This window comes from Geotrypetes seraphini, chromosome 10 (genome assembly GCF_902459505.1).
Source record: "Geotrypetes seraphini chromosome 10, aGeoSer1.1, whole genome shotgun sequence".
Taxonomy (NCBI): domain Eukaryota; kingdom Metazoa; phylum Chordata; class Amphibia; order Gymnophiona; family Dermophiidae; genus Geotrypetes; species Geotrypetes seraphini.
The window spans coordinates 63551308-63569624 of record NC_047093.1 but is presented as its reverse complement, the minus strand read 5'-3'; the positions used below and the strand labels follow the sequence as shown (position 1 = coordinate 63569624).

Genomic DNA, 18317 nt, shown 5'->3' with positions numbered 1-18317 from the left:
ACAATGGTGCCAGTTAGAGAATCTGGGCTCAAATGTCTAAAGAATGGACCAACATGGTCTCCAAAGCTCATTTACATCATCATCTTTGGTCCTGCAGATAATCCAAAAGTCTGTCCTAACACAAGTCTTAAACAGAGTTTTCCCACTGAACCTAGTAATGCTCCTGAGTGATGCTTCCCTAGGTCATAGTCGAGTGGCTTCTTGGTTGACTTTGATGTTTTTACACCATCAGATTTCTGTTAGGCTTCCTTTCCAAGCTTGAGCTTTTTACCTAGTTCATAAATATTCTAAATAAACTTCAGAAAAGGAGGTTCTAAAGCTGGCACAGAAGCAGCTGCAGAAGGAAGGAAAGTGAACCAGGGCAATCAAACTTAAGATTTTCACCAAACAGCAATGTGTGTCATTGGCAAACAGCACAGGAAAAGTATTTCTACCCTTTAATTCAGCTCCTCCCAGACTTGCTAAGACATTTCAACATTTTTTAATGCTTTGTCTTTCTGCTGTAAACAGAGTTTTCCATGTTTTTGCCTCATTAATCAGAGACAACAAAAAAGGCAGAAATAGTCACAAAAAGGTTCACTAAGGGGGCGCTCAGGACCAAGACTGTGCACACCACGCAAACCGCGTGAAAACTATCATGGATAATACCAAATTAAAGGGTGCTCTCAGTGTGAGCAAGCAGCGATAGGAGTCAAGCTCCAACACTTCACAACTTAGGTAGAGGTAATATACCCCCACCCGCACACCATCATTGAGCACCCTGTAAATAAAAGTGAAAATATCCACAAATCAAAACTAATGAATCAAAACAGGTGAGTAACAGGTGGAACCTGAGCGACCCCTAAATGAACCCTGCCAGCCGAAACCCCGACAAAAATCAATCAAAATGAAAATCAAAAAAGTAATAGACTTAACTGAACGATGAAAAATCACATTACTGAAGCACAGTATAGAAGCGCGTCAGGAAAACAGGTCCAACCGCGCTGGTTTCGGGGAAGAACCCTTCTTCAGGAACCCATGAACCCGACTAAGAAAAATGGAGTCGGCTGGAGGGCGGGGTCCTGAGCGCCCCCTTATTGAACCTTTTTGTGACTATTTCTGCCTTTTTTGTTGTAACTAGTTTAGGTTTTTGGCAGTTTTTTGGAGTGTATTTTGTGTTTCATTAATCAGAGATGCAAAAAGGGAAAACAAGCTGTGATGTAAAAGCTAGAAGAACAGTAAAGAAGTGCATTATACTAAAGGAGTGAGGGCTAGATGCACACAACACGGTCATTAAGACTGTACGGGTCACTGTTGGCTGATTTTTTCTTGGCCGACTCTGGAACATCTGAGAGCAACTGACATGCCGGATGGTCAGTAAAATCAGCTGAGTGATGCACCCAACAATATCAAATATCACTGAGAGAACCCTGAGAAAGGGTGGCTGAGGCACATGTACACAGGTGATTATGTTGAATGGATGTGGCTCATAAATACTCGGAATACTAAGTACTGAATGCATGGGAGTGTACATGTACGTATATCAGTCAGTGGGTAGTATTAAGGATATGGTCGGTGCACTTTTTCACACTTGAATTGTTCACTAGCTACCTCTTCCCTCCAGTGACTTAAGTGCCCTTTCTCACCTCCCAATCATTCTCCCGCATCCCACATTTTCTCCTCTCCTCCCTCCAACATCCCTTGTAGCCATTCCTCCTCTTCCCCCAAATCCTTTCCTCCACCCACATCCTTTGTTCTCCCTTGTAGTCGTTCCCCTTCCCCCATGCCCCTCCCCCTTCTTTCCCTCTTCCCCTTTCACCCACTCTTGCAGACGGCTTTCCTCTGACCTTGATTGTGGCAACGGGTCCTCCACCCCTGGGGTGCTGCCTCCTCTTCTTCAGCCGGCAGGGACTGTGTCCTTGCCATACACCTACGACTGCACCATGACTACTATGCATTTCCTTCAGCTTTTGTGCCAATAAGCTTGGAATTACTATAGCACCAGCTTCTCTGCCATCGCCCCACAATATCTTCGGGTGGTGGGGGCTTGCTTTCCATATCACCATCCTGCTTTCTAATGTGTTTGAACCTCTGAGTGGACAGACAGACAGATGCACAGACCCTCTCCAATAGATGCTACTGCTGTAGTAAAACATACCTGAAAGATCCTGACCCCACATAATGTATATCACATGGAATTAAAAAAAAAAAAAAAAAATGCACATGACATTATATCACATCAGCCTAAGTTACTTTGCTGCAAGATTTATAATTTTGAAGTTTATTAATTGTGAATTTTTAAGATGCAATTCAAAATTGCAAAGAACCCACCGGTCAAAGAAAGTAGCCAGCAGACGTCTCAAGAGGACCTTATGCTTGACCCCGGCACACAGATGACAGTTCATCAGCTGACCTCGAGTAATATAAACCCCTGAACCTGAAACAGATCATGCAGATAGAAAAGACATTATACATCAAGATGGCAGGACTGCCCTGGGCGTTGAATAATTTGACACATGCTCCGAGACACAAAGTACAAAGCACCCGTGTCCAAAATATGTTTCTCTGTGTGGTTCTGTCTACATATTCTTAGAAGTTTAAACTTCAAGCCAAAAAGCAGAGTAATATAGTACATAGACGTAATTTGACTTACAATTTGTTTCTCATCTAGCTAGCGGAATATTTTGATATTTTGTTCTTCCTCACAAGACTTCTCTTTCCAATCATCCCCATTCTGGTCCCATGATGAAGCTATTGGGCGTTGGCAGTAGCAATGGCCCATCACCCCTTCGACCACTACAAAAATGGCTATTAACAGAACTAGCTAAAGCCTGCAATCTCCTTTTATGTAGTGTCCTTCTGTTTGAGGTTCCCAATGACAACACTCACTTAGAGACCTTCAACCTCTATGGATCCCAAGCTTAGTAGCTCTTGCTCAGAAGGGATTTTAAAAATGGCTACTACACATCCCAGCAGCCTCAGCTACATTGGTTAAAAAAAAATCCCCGTGGTATATCAAATAAACTAACTAACTAACTCGAAGAACTTGGGCAGACTTGTGTACCCAGTATATTTTAACTGCTAATTCTGTGCAATACCTCAAAGCACACTGTGTAAAGCTAAGCTGTGGCTGGAAGAATTTCACAGCAGGATAGAATTAGAAGTGAGCACTTTGCTTTCCTATGGGTCCAATAATACAGTAATTTGTGATCATATGAGGTTCACAGGTTCAAGGCCCTTCAAGGCCAGCATAGCCTTTCATTCCTGAAAAGTAAACAGAATGCCTGGCAGTCCTAAGAATGCCAGAACTGTGTCAGCTGTCTGTACAGAGTAAAGAGACCTTCAGAAACCAAGCGTTAGACATTTTTCTCATGACTATTGGCTAAACTAAACTAAACTAAACTAAACCAAACCTTAAGTTTATATACCGCATCATCTCCACGGATGTTGTGGAGCTCGGCACGGTTTACAAGAACTTAAAATATAGGAAGAGAAGGAAAAAAAAAAAAGGTTTACATGAACTTATATATAGAAGAGAAGAGTAAGGGGGGATAGAATTACATTTTAGTGAAAAGCCAGGCTTTCAATTGCTTGCGGAATAATTGGAGGGAGCCCAGGTTCCGCAGTGGGGTAGTAAGGTCGTTCCAAAGACCTGTGATTCTGAAGAGAAGGGATTTTCCCAGTTTGCCTGCATAGCGAATACCGTGTAGAGAGGGGAAGGATAATTTATACCTTTGGGCGGGTCTGGTAGATTCAGGACTCGAGGAGTTATAAGATAGTGGGATTAAGGGAGGAAGGATGCCGGAATGATCTTAAAAGCTAGGCAGGAGCATTTGAAATGGATTCTGGAAATCACTGGGAGCCAGTGAAGTTTGGCTAGGAGGGGATAATATGTAAATATACAGGCTGGATGAGGTGAGGGGTATGGTATGAAGGTATTGGCTGAGGCGGCAATTTTCTTTCATTTATTCAGTTCTTATTTGTGGTTGGTGTGGTTCCTCATGCTATTTTATTTTAATTGTATATGACTACATAGATTGTGTATGTGAAATTGGAAAACTGTAATGTACAGTCTTGGTCTCTCTGCGTGCCATATAGGCTTTTCCAAATGATGAAAAATCCAACCTTAATTTTAACCATCAGTAACTTACTATTATTATTATTATTATATTTTCTTGACTGATTTTGCAAGCAAATAGCAAAATAGTTCACAAAAATTTTACTGTATGTAATGTAAGCAACTGACAGAATGAGAACCATCCAAAATAAATTTTTTAAAACTTGCTACACCCAAATTTATCACCACCAGTTTCTTGCAGATTTACATCTTTGACCATGGATCTAAACACGTGGAGGGGCATAATAATAAAAAAAAACCAACATACGTCTAAGTCCGTTTTAGGCCTAAGTGGCTAGTCACCCAGAGTCGGCAGTGTCTAAAGTCCATTCTCGAAAAATACATCCAAAATATTTTTGAAAAAAAAAAAATTCAAAATATTTTTGTTTTTCAAGAATCGTCTACTTGTACATCCAGCCGTTTGATCGTCCAGACTGCTAAGTCATCTATTTTTATACCCCATTCTCATCCAAAAATTCATCCAAGTCAAAAATGCCTAGAATAAGACCTTTTGGATGTGGGAGGGGCCAGCAAAGTGATGGACTGGCCACCCAGAAATGGCAACAGAGTAGTGGGGCACCTTACAGGGCACTGCTGCAAACTTTACCAAAAGGATGCCACATAAACATCTCACCAACTCCCTTATAGGTCACGCTGAGCCCCCCAAAACCTACTAGACCCACCTGTCTACCCCCATAGCCTTTATGGCTGCAGGTGGCACCTATATGGCATTACAGTAGGGTTTGGGGGAGATTGTGGGTGCACATTTTTCAACAAGAATGCAGTGGTTAGAGTGGCTTATGGGCCTGGGTCCTCCTCTCTATTGTTCACTGTTCACTAGCTCCCCCCCCCCCCTGACAACTTAAGCCACCTCTGCGCTGCTCTACTAGGCTTTCCTATGCCAAGTGCTGATGTTCTGCAGGCAGGTATGTACGTTTTTATTACAATTTTTATGGTATGGTGGGGGGGGGGGCAGTGATCACTGGGGCAGTGTGGTGGGGTCTGCACTTTGTGTCTGCAGTGGTTATCTTGTCACTTTGGATACCTTCTGGGCACTTAGACCTGTTTCTAGATCGCCTAAGTCACAACGTACAAGTTCCAACTAGGCAGTCTCATTAAAATTTCAGTTATATTTGCAGTACGACTAAGCCTAGGTCAGCCCACATCCCGCCCTCACTTCTCCTCCTAAAACGCCCCTTTCAGCTCTGGGCGTACAGCAGCACTGACAAGGCCTAAGCTGTTTTAGATACATCCAAAACCCGTTTCGATTATCAGCACTTGGACGACTTGTCTTTTTGAACGTCCAAGTACCAGTTTAGGTGGGATTTTACATGTATTTCCGTTTTATGAGCCCCATACTGTACATATTAACTAAAGTTATTAAAATTTCCAAGCAGGTCCCCAAGTGCCTACTGTAAATGAAGACAGTGAAGGGTGTCTAATTTGTGCCAGTTCTCTCAGCTGTATAGGATACAACTTAGAGGAAAACATTAGTGGGAATCTCAGCTTATAAAATCTAACAAATCAAATCATCATCTCTAAAATTAAACTCTCTCATCTTCTACCATCTCATTCAGAGTTGGATTTTACTGATGTTCCTTTACATAGTCATAATACACAGGTCAATCAAAAGAATTCATCAGAGAATAAGGACCATTTGGCCCAGCAAGCCTGCCCAGTTAAGATTGAATATCTTGAACATGGTAACAACAATTTCAAAAACACGACTTGAGTTTAGCCATTGGTAAATATGCTCTTTGCCTACCCCTTCCACTGCTTCAGTGCTTCCCCCTCCCCAAAGCACTGCTGATACACCTCAGTCTCAACCTGTATCATTCTTCCAACTGAAGCGCTCTCAGGCACACCCAGTCCCGGCTCTAACCAGGGCACCACAGCTGCTTGCATCTAGGACGGAAACTGTCACTGTGCCCGGAAACAAAAATCATATGGTAAAAAAATAGACATACATGTCAAAATAGAAAAGGGGACACAAGAGAGTCTCTTTACAGGACCCTCCTGGCCTACCTATTTCAGAAAGATCACAGAGGTCTGGACTTCTGCTGCCATAGCAGAAAAGCTTGCATTTTGTTCCCAGTCTACAACAATTATTACTTCTTCAATATATTGGTGCATTGGATAGGCAGGAAGGGCACTGCTGAGAGGCCAAATAGAAAACATGGTGAGTTAGAGAGAGTTGACAAGCCATATGGAAGACAAGGTTGGAGGTGGTAGAGGAGTTTTAAAGGCCAAGTGGAAGATGGGGGAGGGGGAAGAAGGGATGAAAAGCCAAAAAGAAAATATGGTAGTGGTGGGGGGATTGAAAAACCAAATGGAAGACAAGGTTGGAGAAGGTAGTGGGGATTTAAAGGCCAAGTGGAAGATGGGGGGAGGGGAGAAGAAGGGATAAAAAGCCAAAAGGAAAATATGGTAGTGGTGGGGGATTGAAAAACCAAATGGAAGACAAGGTTGGAGAAGGTAGTGGGGATTTAAAGGCCAAGTGGAAGATGGGGGAGGGGGGAAAGAATGGATGAAAAGCAAAAAGGACAATATGGTAGTGGTGGGGGATTAAAAAAACCAAATGGAAGACAAGGTTGGAGAAGGTAGTGGGGATTTAAAGGCCAAGTAGAAGATGGGGGAGGGGGGAAGAAGGGATGAAAAGCCAAAAGGAAAATATGGTGGTGGTGTGGGGAAAGGGCTGAAAATCCAAAATGTTAGATGTTAGATGAATATTTTACTGCTGTAATTGTTTTTTGCTGTACTCCATCCACCTTGAGTTAAATTCTTCAAGAAGGTGGTAAATAAATCCTAATAAATAAATCAACCTACACTGTAAACAAGTGCTGATTGACAGCAAGCAATATCTGCTGGACAAATTATATATTTCTTAGTGCAATAGAACAAGTCAATAATCAAAAAAACCTAGCCTATTCAGTGCCTGGAAAAACCAGGGACAGAAGAGAAAGGAGAAAGTGTGTCATGTCTCCACCCTCAGTATATATGTTAATCACTTTATTTTGCTTGGGATCTTGATTTGTACTATACAGCATTCACACTATATGCATCAAAAATATAATGCTGTAATACTTCTTATTGTTTTTACTGCTTTTTAAAAATATTTTTTCTTATTCTTTCTTAATGCTCTATATCCACAACCTTTGTTAAGTAAAAGACTCTTTACAATGTACTCAATGCTCCTCCACCCAGATCATTAGCAAAACGCTGTAACCGTGTGTGTGACTGCTGGGAACCATCATCGCACATGAATGTTCCCACTATATACCTACTCAACTTCACAAAATACCAACTTTAAATTTCTACTTATCTTTTCCATGGTGATGATGTGCAATAAGAAGTATTACAGCATTATATTTTTGATTCATATATATTAATCACAACAGATTATCCTTGTTGTGGCCTGCAGGTGTTACATTCCTCATTCACATACATAGATAATAGTCTTGGGACTGACAAACAAAGGGCTGGATGCACTAAAAACAATCATTAAGACCGTGCTCGTTGTGGGCCAATTTTTTGGCTGATTTCAAAACAATGATTGATGCTCAAACGTCTTCCCATGCAAATGAGTTTTCCTGAGGTCAGCCAAAATCCCATCCGATCGCTCATTTTGAAAGCGACTCTCACACATGCGCAGAGCCGGCAGGGAAAGCCTGAACAGCTAAGTGACAGGGGGATCCCCAAAGCAGCCTCCTGCCACTCAGCTGTTCGGGGCTTTTTGAGGGGGGCACAGATGTGCATATGTTACACACACACACACACACACACACTACTGTTCCCCATTTTAAAAAAAACAACCCGTGCTGGCTTCCTCCCCCCCCCCCACATTCCCGACCCTCCCCCCCCCAAAGATCGCAGACCCACAAGGATCCTTGGCAGGAGGGATGCCCACTTAATCCTGCATCGACATATTTTAGTGCATCTGCCCCCCCAAGACACCACCATACCCATCTGAAGATCGCAGCCCCCACTTTACAAAGATCCTTGGCAGGATGTATGCCCACTCCCTCCTGCCTTGGCAGATTTTAGTACATCTGGGGCCAAGAAGGAGGCCTAAGGTTATGATTGGCCCGGGTGCTTAAGGCCTCTCCCATAGGAGGGGCCTTAAGTATCTAGGCCAATCAGGACCTTATGTCTCTCCCAGTGCATCCCAAGAAGGGGAAGGCCTGCCATTTTGCAGAGGTGGGGCCTGCCAACAGAAGGGTGTAACATCCGTCCTGTTCGATTCCAATGACGACATACCAACAATTTACAGGGGGTTGGGGGATGCCTTGAGCTGGGGGAGGGCTGACCTGACCCCCCAGCCCACCAGGGCCTTCTTTTGGGGACTTTGGTGGGTTGGTGGGAGGGTCAGAAGGGGGGGCTGTGATGTTAGGAGGAGGTGTGGATGCACTAAAATGTGTCGAGGCAGGAGGGAGTGGGCATCCCTCCTGCCAAGGACCTTTGCGGGGCAGAGGGGGCACGATCTTTGGAGGGGAGGGTCTTAGTGGTACAACGTGGCTGTGAGGGGGCTGTCAATGAGGGGGGGAAGCATGGCACAACTTATTTTTTTGATGGGGACAGATATTGTATGTATGTAATACACACACACACACAATCTGTGGCCTTCCCCCCCCCCAAAAAAAAAAAAAAAAAAAAAAAAGAATAGAGCAGACCTATCGGTAACACAAATTTCGGGTCCTTAGCAGCCATTGCTAGATGCCTTTGCTATGTTAGGGCATCAATCGGATGGCTTGTTTTAATATTAATGACATCATTTTAATACTAATAAGGTCACTAAAATCTTAGGCACTTGAAATGTAGGCCTTTAAAGCTCTCGCCTACATTTCAGGAGCTTAAGTTTTTACATAGGTGCCGCTAGCTGCAATTCTGTAAATTGCACCTAAGTGTGACTAGACATGCGGTCTGTGCCATTTATTTAGACACCATTTATAGAATCAGCCCATAAATCCATTAGTGCACCTTAGTAAAGGACCCCTTGGGGGTCCTAAGATTGGATTACAATGGGGCACAGATTTAGGGGCATAAATCTAGAAGCTCAGCTTTAAAGTCTGCTGATGAATCCTAGAGCAGAAATGAAGAGGAAGGGGCATCTGGGTATTATGAGACTTCCTCTATTGCTTCTGATTCAGATTCTACATAATGTTCAGACGTTTTACTGGGCCTTTGCTAAAGGCGACTTATAACTTCCTACATTATACAAAAAGAGCTTTAGAAATCCACTAAACACATGAATTATTGCCACTATTTGGATAATTTTTGGGGTGTTGCCTTCTCTGCGCCCCTCCACCACAGATAGTGCCTGGGGAAAGCCACTGCTTATCCCTGAGGTTAAGTATCATGAAATCTTGCTGCTTTTTCGGACTCTACCATGTACTTTTGACCTAAACTAGCCACTGTTAAAATCAGGACACTGGGCTAGATGGACCCTTTGACCCAGTTGGGCAACTCTATGTTCAGTCAGATATATTTTCAGTCCAGCACTATCCATATTACTTTTATTATCCATATGTAGGGAAACTGGTAAACAGATCCCATCCTTTGAGAACTGACTCCATAATTCTTACAGAACTCTGAGTGAAATGGTGTGTTAGTCCACTTTTCAAGATAATATAAAGAAATAAAACAATAACAAAGGAAATAAGGTAATACCTTTTTTATTGGATTAACTCAATGCATAACTCAAAGCTCATCATAAAATGCATTGAATTAGTCCAATAAAAAAGGCATTACCTTATTTCCTTTGTTTTATTTCTATATATTACCTTACAGAACTCTGTAAGAATTATGTGGCTGGCACAGCATAGTGCTGGTCATTGCTTATAGCAGTAGATCTCAAGGCAATAGACTAGAACTCAGAAGTGGATCATGGAAACACATAAATGGAACACAAGATGCTTCACTGTTAGCAAGGCCAAGATTAACGAGTCAAAGATTGCAAGCAGGTTGGTGTTTCTAACATGACAAGGACACAGTCATAGTAAAAATCTGAAGTTGTCGACAATCAATTGCCTTACATACTGGGAATTCTCTTCCTCAGAAGTTCCTAGTCTTTGTTCCAGTTATCTCCCCAAACATTCCTGCACATTTTCCTGTGATGAAAACATTTATACTTCAAGCTACTGAACTCCACATTAACTATGCAATTCATTACCTGCAACAAGCTCCAGCTTCTCTCCAGGGTCTCCTTCTGAGTACAGCTTTGGGTGGCATCGGTATCCAATTTGACTGATGAGACTGGCTGGGAGGGCGACCAAGTCTCGCCGAATCAGCACACATGAGCGACTTTCCAATGAAGCTCCATTTTGCTCTGATTTCTCTTGGACTACTTTTGAAAGGGAGGGAGGAAAAAATGGAGGAGGGGAGAGAGAGAGAGCGAGATATCTTAGATGCCTTTTAAAAAGGGAAAGGGATATTTTCTGTGGCTGAATGATACAACTTTTCCTTTCTCTTAATAGGATGTACCTATCCTTTGTATGCTTTACGTTTACTAAATGTTGATCATTTAGCTTTTTTTTATTTTTTTTACTTTTTTTTAATGCAAAAGAAAAGAACATATTCATCATCAAAGATTATAAGAAACCAAGCACATATACATAGCCAATATCTTTTCTCATGACCAGTATGACCGTCTTTTCGAGGTTTTAAATATATATAATTTTTTTTTTTTTAATATGTATTTTTGAATGTTTATATATTGTTTGCTTCTTATACTGTAAACTCCTGATGAAGGCCGTCTTGGCCGAAACACGGATGCGTCAAGTCTTTCTTGGATATAAATAAATGTTTCTAGAACCCAGAGGTTGCCTTCACTGTGTTTTTAAAAAATATTTGAGGTCTTCGAGGTGTCACCACCGCAATGCCAGTTGGCCATAGAGTAACAGTAACTCTAATACTTAAAAGCAAAAACAACATAGGAGAAACATATTTGTTCTTTCAAACCACCTACACAGCACTCTTAGAAATCATCACATTCAGCCACCTAGACATTTATCCCTCCCCTCTGACTTATGAATCTGGGAATATGTTGTTTTTTTTTAACTGGTTGGTCTTCTTCTGACATCCAGTATTCCAGAATAATTTTTTAAAAGCAATATCAGGGAAATTTATATCCATTTTCTTTCTGGTAAGGTAAGTTTTTGCTCAATAAAGGTGCGTGAATCCCCGAGAGGAGAGTGCAATAATACCAATTGCTGTTGTTGTAACATGCCCTCTATCACAGACACCACATAGTTAAGGTAGAGCATTCTAGAAAAGAATGCAGCATCAAGTCCTGCTTATGTTTACATTTAAGGCAGGTTCCCTCCACCCACTGTCCAAGAATTGCTCCTTTGTCCCTAGTTAGAAAGGCCTGTTGAAGTATTTTAAATTGGGTTTCCTGTAAGTCTGTAGACTCAGGGCTCCTTTTACTAAGGTGCGCTTGTGGTTTTAGCGCACGCTTTGCGTGCGTTGCATTGCCGCGCATGCTAGACGCTAATACGAGCATTGAGCTGGTGTTAGTTCTTGGCGCGTAGCGCGGGGTTAGCATGCGTGACAATGCAGCATGTGCTAAAAACACTAGCGCACCTTAGTAAAAGGAGCCCTTAGTTATGTTCCTCATAGGTATATAAACTTATAAGCAAACAAGTGAGGTACAAATAAGTCCAAGGCGTCATGTCCTCTCAAACCAGTCAGTTTTTTTTTTTTTTTTTTTAAATCAATAGTGGTTCCAATGTGGTGCAACAGAGGGATGATTCGACAAGGCCATGTTTTGGCAAAACTGTCAGAAGTCTTTTCTACTAAACCACGAAGTCTTCTGATGCAAAATGAAAACAAACCAACCGTAGAAACCCATTTGTTCTCAGGTATGGAGAACTCCTACTTTCTTGGGCTGTCATGCCTCAGTTAAACATGCAAAAAATAGTTCTCTGAAGGGTAATAAGATTTTTTTGCCTTGAGAGAGCCTGATGATTAAGGGCAAAACCTACTTGTTCCATCAATGTATCAGGTTTACTTGGCATGTATTTGATCAACAATCTTTTCAGTTATGGTTCCAAAATTATGGAATCCTTTGTCTATTTGTAATGAAAGTTCACTTGCAATTTTTAAGTGGAGCAGTTAGTGCGTATTTCTGAGCTTGACTGGGATGGATGACAGATGACATTCTTGTATAATTTTTATATTTTCCTTTGTTTATACATGATAATGTAACTCTTTCTTTTTCCTAATAGTTTAAAATTGATTGTAAACTGCTCAGGTGGCTATGTCAATGGAACGTATATCAAGTAAAAAATAAACTTGAAACATGAAGCTACAGAACATTCACCCAGTCAACAAACATACATCTTTCAGGCCATATTCCTTAATACCCAGAATAGACACTGCCATGATATGCTATTTAAAAGCCTTATCCATATCAAGGCTCAATTGCCGATGTATGACAATTATCTCTGTTTGTGCAAAGGCACCAGCACTTTGATTAGCTTAATAGTTATATACTTCCCCAGTAAAAAAAAAAAAAAAAAATCCTGACTTGATCAGCATGTATGATGTGAGATAAATACTTGTTGAGTCTATGAATGTACCAGAACTGATGCCCAAAATTTTAATATCTTGGTTTAAAAGTGATATCAGCCTGTAAGCACTTACCTATTCTAGATCTTTCCTTTGCTTTGGGATATGCACACTGTGTACCAAGTTTTGTTTTCTGTTTCCCCCCATCCCCTGCCAACCCATTACACATATCCCCCATAACGGGAAGACTATCAATCAGCAAGCATTACATAAAATTCAGGGCTATACCCATCTGGGCCTGGGGCTTTAGTATATTTTAGGTGTTTAAAACTAAATTTGAACTCTTCTTCTGTAATAGAATTATTTAGCCACCAAATCTGATTTCTGTGAGCTAAGAAAGAATTATATCCTGAAAAGAGCTCTTTTCTAACCCCCCTCATACAACTTCCTCTGATCATAAAGGCCCTTGGAAAGCTTAACAAACTTTTCCAGAACCTTCTCATATGTATCTTTAATAGATGAGATGACTTGTTCACTTCGCTTCTTTTATCAGATTATAGGGATATTCTAACCAGGGAGGAATGCACTATTTATAGATGTACTGGAAATCACGTGAATATATGCCACCCACATGTACCGGTAAATGTCCTTTTTATTTGTCTTTGGTTCCTGTTGTTGATATAAAATTTCAATAAAAAAATTATGCAAGAGAGAAAGAGATAGAGAGTGAGTGAGAGAGAGAGAGAGAGAGAGAGAGAGAGAGAGAGAGAGAGAGAGAGAGAGAGAGAGAGAGAGAGAGAGTAGGGGGGGGAGGTCTTAAACATACTTTTCAATATATTTTTTAAAGCCTGTTTCATTCATTCAGTGACATACCACAGAAAGTTGGCCTATTTTCTGTGCAAAGTCAAACATGAAAAAGCAATGACCATTACAAAACCCACCCAGAAATGTGAAGGGGACAAGGAATACTGTTAAGAGAAGTTAAGATTTTATTTATCGAAATTACCATTAAAAAAAATTAGATTCAGCTCACACCTTTATAGTAGTAGCTTGAAGTGAGTTACATTCAGATACATTAAGGGCTCCTTTTACAAAGGTGCGTTTGGGCCTTAAAGCGCGGAATAGCGTGTGCGCTAGCCGCTACCGCCTCCTCTTGAGCAGGCAGTAGTTTTTCCGGTAGCGCGTGCTAATCTGGTACGTGCACTAAAAACGCTAGTGCACCTTTGTAAAAGGAGCCCTAAGTTCCTCCCCGTCCCCAGAAGGCATACAATTTAAGTCTGAAGCAATGGATGGTTAAGTGACTATCGTAACACCACAAGGTGTGTCAGTGGGATTTGAACCCTAGTTTCCCTGACTTTAACTTGCTCTTCTAACCCCGAGACTGTTCCTCCCCTTCGCCTTCATAAGATTATTAAAACACTATTTGAATTTTGAAGAAAAATATAATTGCATTAGATTCTAGTTTCTCACAAGAAATCTTTGCATGGCATTGGATGTTAAACAGTGTCAAAACCCAAGGGCACCATCAAATTCAGCAGCAGAGACTCTGGAGGAAAATGTTTTCAAATGAGTTAATTTTACTCATACACTGACAGCAATGATCGTTACTCCTAAGCCGGGATATGTTGAATATGATCTCACTCTCTCAAGTTTACTGCTAATGCTGGATGTATGACTTGCACCATATATGAGGCCAAAAACAAAAAAAACCCTAATGTTTGCCAAAAATTATAAAAGAAACAAACGATTGGTAAAAGACTTTTTTAAAATTCCTACCCTCAAAACGAGCACCTGTGTCTGCATTCACTAAACAAATGATGATGGTGATTTTAAGACCTCAGTACTGGGGGAACTGCGATAATCATTCCAGTTTTACCCTGGGCTGGCGACTCATAGGTGACAATCACCAGACTACTGCCTAAATGAGTCCGCCACTTACATCAAGTCTTATTGAGTTTGATTTGCTTTAATAGTAAAAGGTATACATGTGTCTGTGAAAAAACATTTTAATACTATTTTGCACAAAGTGTTCTTTTGAGTGAGAAGAAATCAGAATTGCAGATCCACAGACTGCTCTAGTATCTTGTAATCATAGATGTAAAGATAAGGCAATCAAAAACTTATCTGGATCCCAAAAGGAATACTGTTACTGATCGACAGAGCTCTGTTTCGCTATCTTCGGCAGGAGTGTGTCGGCAGGAGGGACTAAGCTAGATAGATTCTTGGGACCTGGGTTGGCCAATATTGGAAACAGGGAACTGGGCTTGATGGACCTTCAGTCTGTCCCAGTATGGCAACTCATGTTCTTATGTGAGCCAAGTGTAGGACAATCAAGCCATCGTGACATCACTGATGAGGTTGTCTGTTAAGCACTGGTGGAATGAGGCATTATGACATCACAAGCTCAGCTCTGGAATTGCGTTTCTGCCAGGTACTTGGGACCTGGGTTGGCCACTATTGGAAACAGAATACTGGGTTTGATGAACCTTCAGTCTGTCCCAGTAGGGCAATTCTTATGATCTTATGGTCTCTCTTTAAGCAGCATAATGTCATCATGTAACCTATAATTTTTACCTCCATTTTAGAACGAGTATACCAAATCAGGAGTCCTTACACTGAAACAAGTCATAGATAGCAAGTCTAGAGACAATGAAAAACAGCAGCTAATTTGCTGATTATAAAACTCCTTGGATGCTAATCAATTTGTCTTCCTCAATTAAGCCGACACAAACTCCAGAATTCCCTTCCCCCTACTTGTAACCTGTAACAAGTAGGGGGGTGAATTTGGGAGGGGGACAGAGCACAGCAAGAATCAGCCTGCGTTGATTACATATTTATCTCATCTAAGACAAAAAACAAAGCTGATTAAATGCATTTTTTTATTTGAACCTTTGGTTTAAATACCTTGTCACTTAGACTTTAACAGCTCTATTGTTTTCGAGATTTCTTGCAAGAAGTTAAAAATAAACTGGGTTTTTTTTAAATACATATAGCAAAGCTTGGTTCTTTGTATACAACATTACAATCAATTTCTCCCAGCCTTCTGACTCATTTACCACATCTCAGCAAAGTACAGGACAACCAGATTTTGAAGACCAAATCTGGACAGAAGCACCACTGTAAAATGAACTCATGAATCCAATGCTGCCATGCTTACATAAATTTGACCAGAATTGAACAGGGTAAAAGCTGTGCTAGGTCAGACCAAGGTCCATAGAGTCCCAACATTCTGTGTCCGACAGTGCCAGTCTGGGTCACAAGTACCTGGCCAATCCCAAAATAGATCTAAATCTTACAGCTGTTATCCAGGGATGAACAATGGCTCTCTTAAGTCTACCTGGCTAAATTTGATATGGAACCTGTCCAAACTTTCTTTAAGCCACACAAAGCTAGATGCGTTAACCGCATTCTCTGGCGGTAGATCCCACAGTTGAATAATGCTCTGTATAAAATATAGCTTTCCAAAATTTGTTTTCAATCTGCTGAATCATTAGTTTCATGAAATGTCCTCATGTTTTTGGGCTGTTTCACAGGTCATTCTCCCATTTCCTATTTAACCATTCTTCCTCCCTACTTTGATCATATTATCAAGCAGCTTTCTCCCCAGAGCTGCCCAATGTCATCCGACTCGCTATATTTTTCAGATTTTTTGACTCTGGGGAGAATCCTTGAGAAAGCTAAGGCGAAACATGTTGGATTCAACCTTCCCAGGTGGAACCATGAAAAGCATTATAAGATAAGTTAAGCTATTTAAAAGTTTATAATAAGAAAAAATCCCCAATACGTATATAATTAATGTTTAGAAGTTTACACATAAAGGATGGGCCAGTGATGAGAGGACACACAAAACTCGCCTCTATGAGCTATTGTTGAGCGGTGGAGTTGTGTCGCTGAGGCCCGGAAGAAACGTATAAATCAGATTTGAGAAACTTTGTTTTATAATAACTTGGGGTATACTTATATAGTTACATAGATAGAGCTATATTTACCATTTAAAAAATATGGAGGCTTCTAAGGGTGTCTCCAAAAAAAGCACCGTTATCACACCTACGGAAGTATCTTACAATACCTAACATCACTGTAGGTGTGGTTAATGCCACAGGGCTCCTCTGTGGATACGATTCTGGTGAAAGGTAGGCACCATAAATGTAGGCCTTGAAAACCTTGGCCTACATTTCTAGCACCTACCTTTCACATAGCCGCAATTCTGTAAATGGCACTGTTGCATGATTGACATGCAATCGGCAGCCATTTTTAAGGCGGCTGCCAATAATGGCACCATTTACAGAATCTAGGTCAAACTGTATAGATTCCATTCTAAATACAGTATGTCCACCAGTAGAGTATCTCATTTTCACCATTCAAATATCTTCAAGTAATAAACCCATGACTTTCAAAATGCAGGCCTACTAATATAGACTATACTGGAGGTTTCTTTTCAAGTGTTGTGGATTTGTGGCAATTGAGGTATGATCTGATAACTCTAAACAAAGCCATATTACCTACAAAACTTCTAGCATCTCTCCCTTAAAAATAGGTAGTACCTTAAAGTGGAAGGGCTTCTCTTGGACAAAAAAATAAGTTTATCAAATTAGTTCACTAGACTTATCAGTCTATAGATTTCTGCTATGGAGACTTATTAGACTTGTTTCTGGGGCTCGAGGCAGATCTTCACCAATTGATCGATTCAAGTCCAATCTGGTTGGACTTTTTTCCAGCCCCTCTGAGAGAAATCCAAAAATTCTGTCAGACTGAGTGAAATATGCTTGGTTCAAGTTTGACCCTGAATTGTCCACAGTATCCGTTTCCTGCTTATTCCCAGTCAACCTCTTGTTCTCTAATGCTGAACCACACAGACATTTCTTAAGAAAGTATTGGAAGCCCACCAATTTTTTTTTTTCTGTGAACAAGTACTTTTACAATTTAATCCTCAAGCACTTAAACCCCATAGAAAAAAATATATACTTTAAAAAAAAAACAACAACAACTCTATCCACTCATTTCCAACCAGTGCAATGTAAGAAAACATGTATTTCAAGATTATTTTCTTTGGCTTGTCTTTTTTAACCACAAGAAATGTATTAAATATACATACACAGTTACTGGATCATATCATTCAAAGCAACACGCCAACATGAACACTCTAGGCTGTCAAACATAGCTAATTCCTAGAAAGGGCATGTGTATATAAGCCATGCAAAGATCAAAAGAAGTTCTCTCAACTATCTAAATCTTCATAACAGTACCCTTCTTTAAATCAACGGGCTATTAATTATATTAGACTGCACTGACAAAGAGAGGGGGGGATAATATGATGAATACATTTAATTCTGTCTAAACAAAAACATTTGTTTGCAAATACTGTAAGTTATGTTCAGAAAGCAGCAGTAGCACATCTTCTCAAGAGAGAACCGAGTGGAGGATTTCCCCGTTCCCCCGCCCCAGTAGGATAAAGAAGCACAGCAGCAATAGAATGGAACACGAGGAAACAGGGTTCATATAGTAACACAGTGAATGACGGTGCCAAGTAAGGATGCCTAGGCAGTACCTGGGTTTTTATTTTTTTTTTTTTTTGGGGGGGGGGTATCTGCTGCACCATGTATGTTAAATTCCCCCATGGTCTCTTAATGGAAGCACAATAGTCATGTCACAGCTGTTTTAAGTTAAGTGCTGCTTTCTTGGTTTCTGTTCTGTTGTCCCTTAGGGTTCCCAC

At 40.8% G+C, this 18317-nt stretch overlaps 1 protein-coding gene across 5 annotated transcripts in view; it reads right to left on the bottom strand.

The window, feature by feature from the left end:
- NACC2 (NACC family member 2) overlaps nucleotides 1–18317 on the bottom strand; it is a 152761-nt gene that overhangs the window by 11508 nt on the left and 122936 nt on the right. For 4 of the 5 annotated variants that reach the window (XM_033961081.1, XM_033961083.1, XM_033961082.1 and 1 more), the window contains 2 exons: nucleotides 10266–10439; nucleotides 2311–2416 (listed from right to left, as the gene is read on the bottom strand). In XM_033961081.1, coding sequence (XP_033816972.1) covers nucleotides 2311–2416; nucleotides 10266–10439 — 280 coding nt within the window. The remainder of the gene's footprint in view (nucleotides 1–2310; nucleotides 2417–10265; nucleotides 10440–18317) is intronic. The other variant, XM_033961085.1, reaches the window with a different exon arrangement.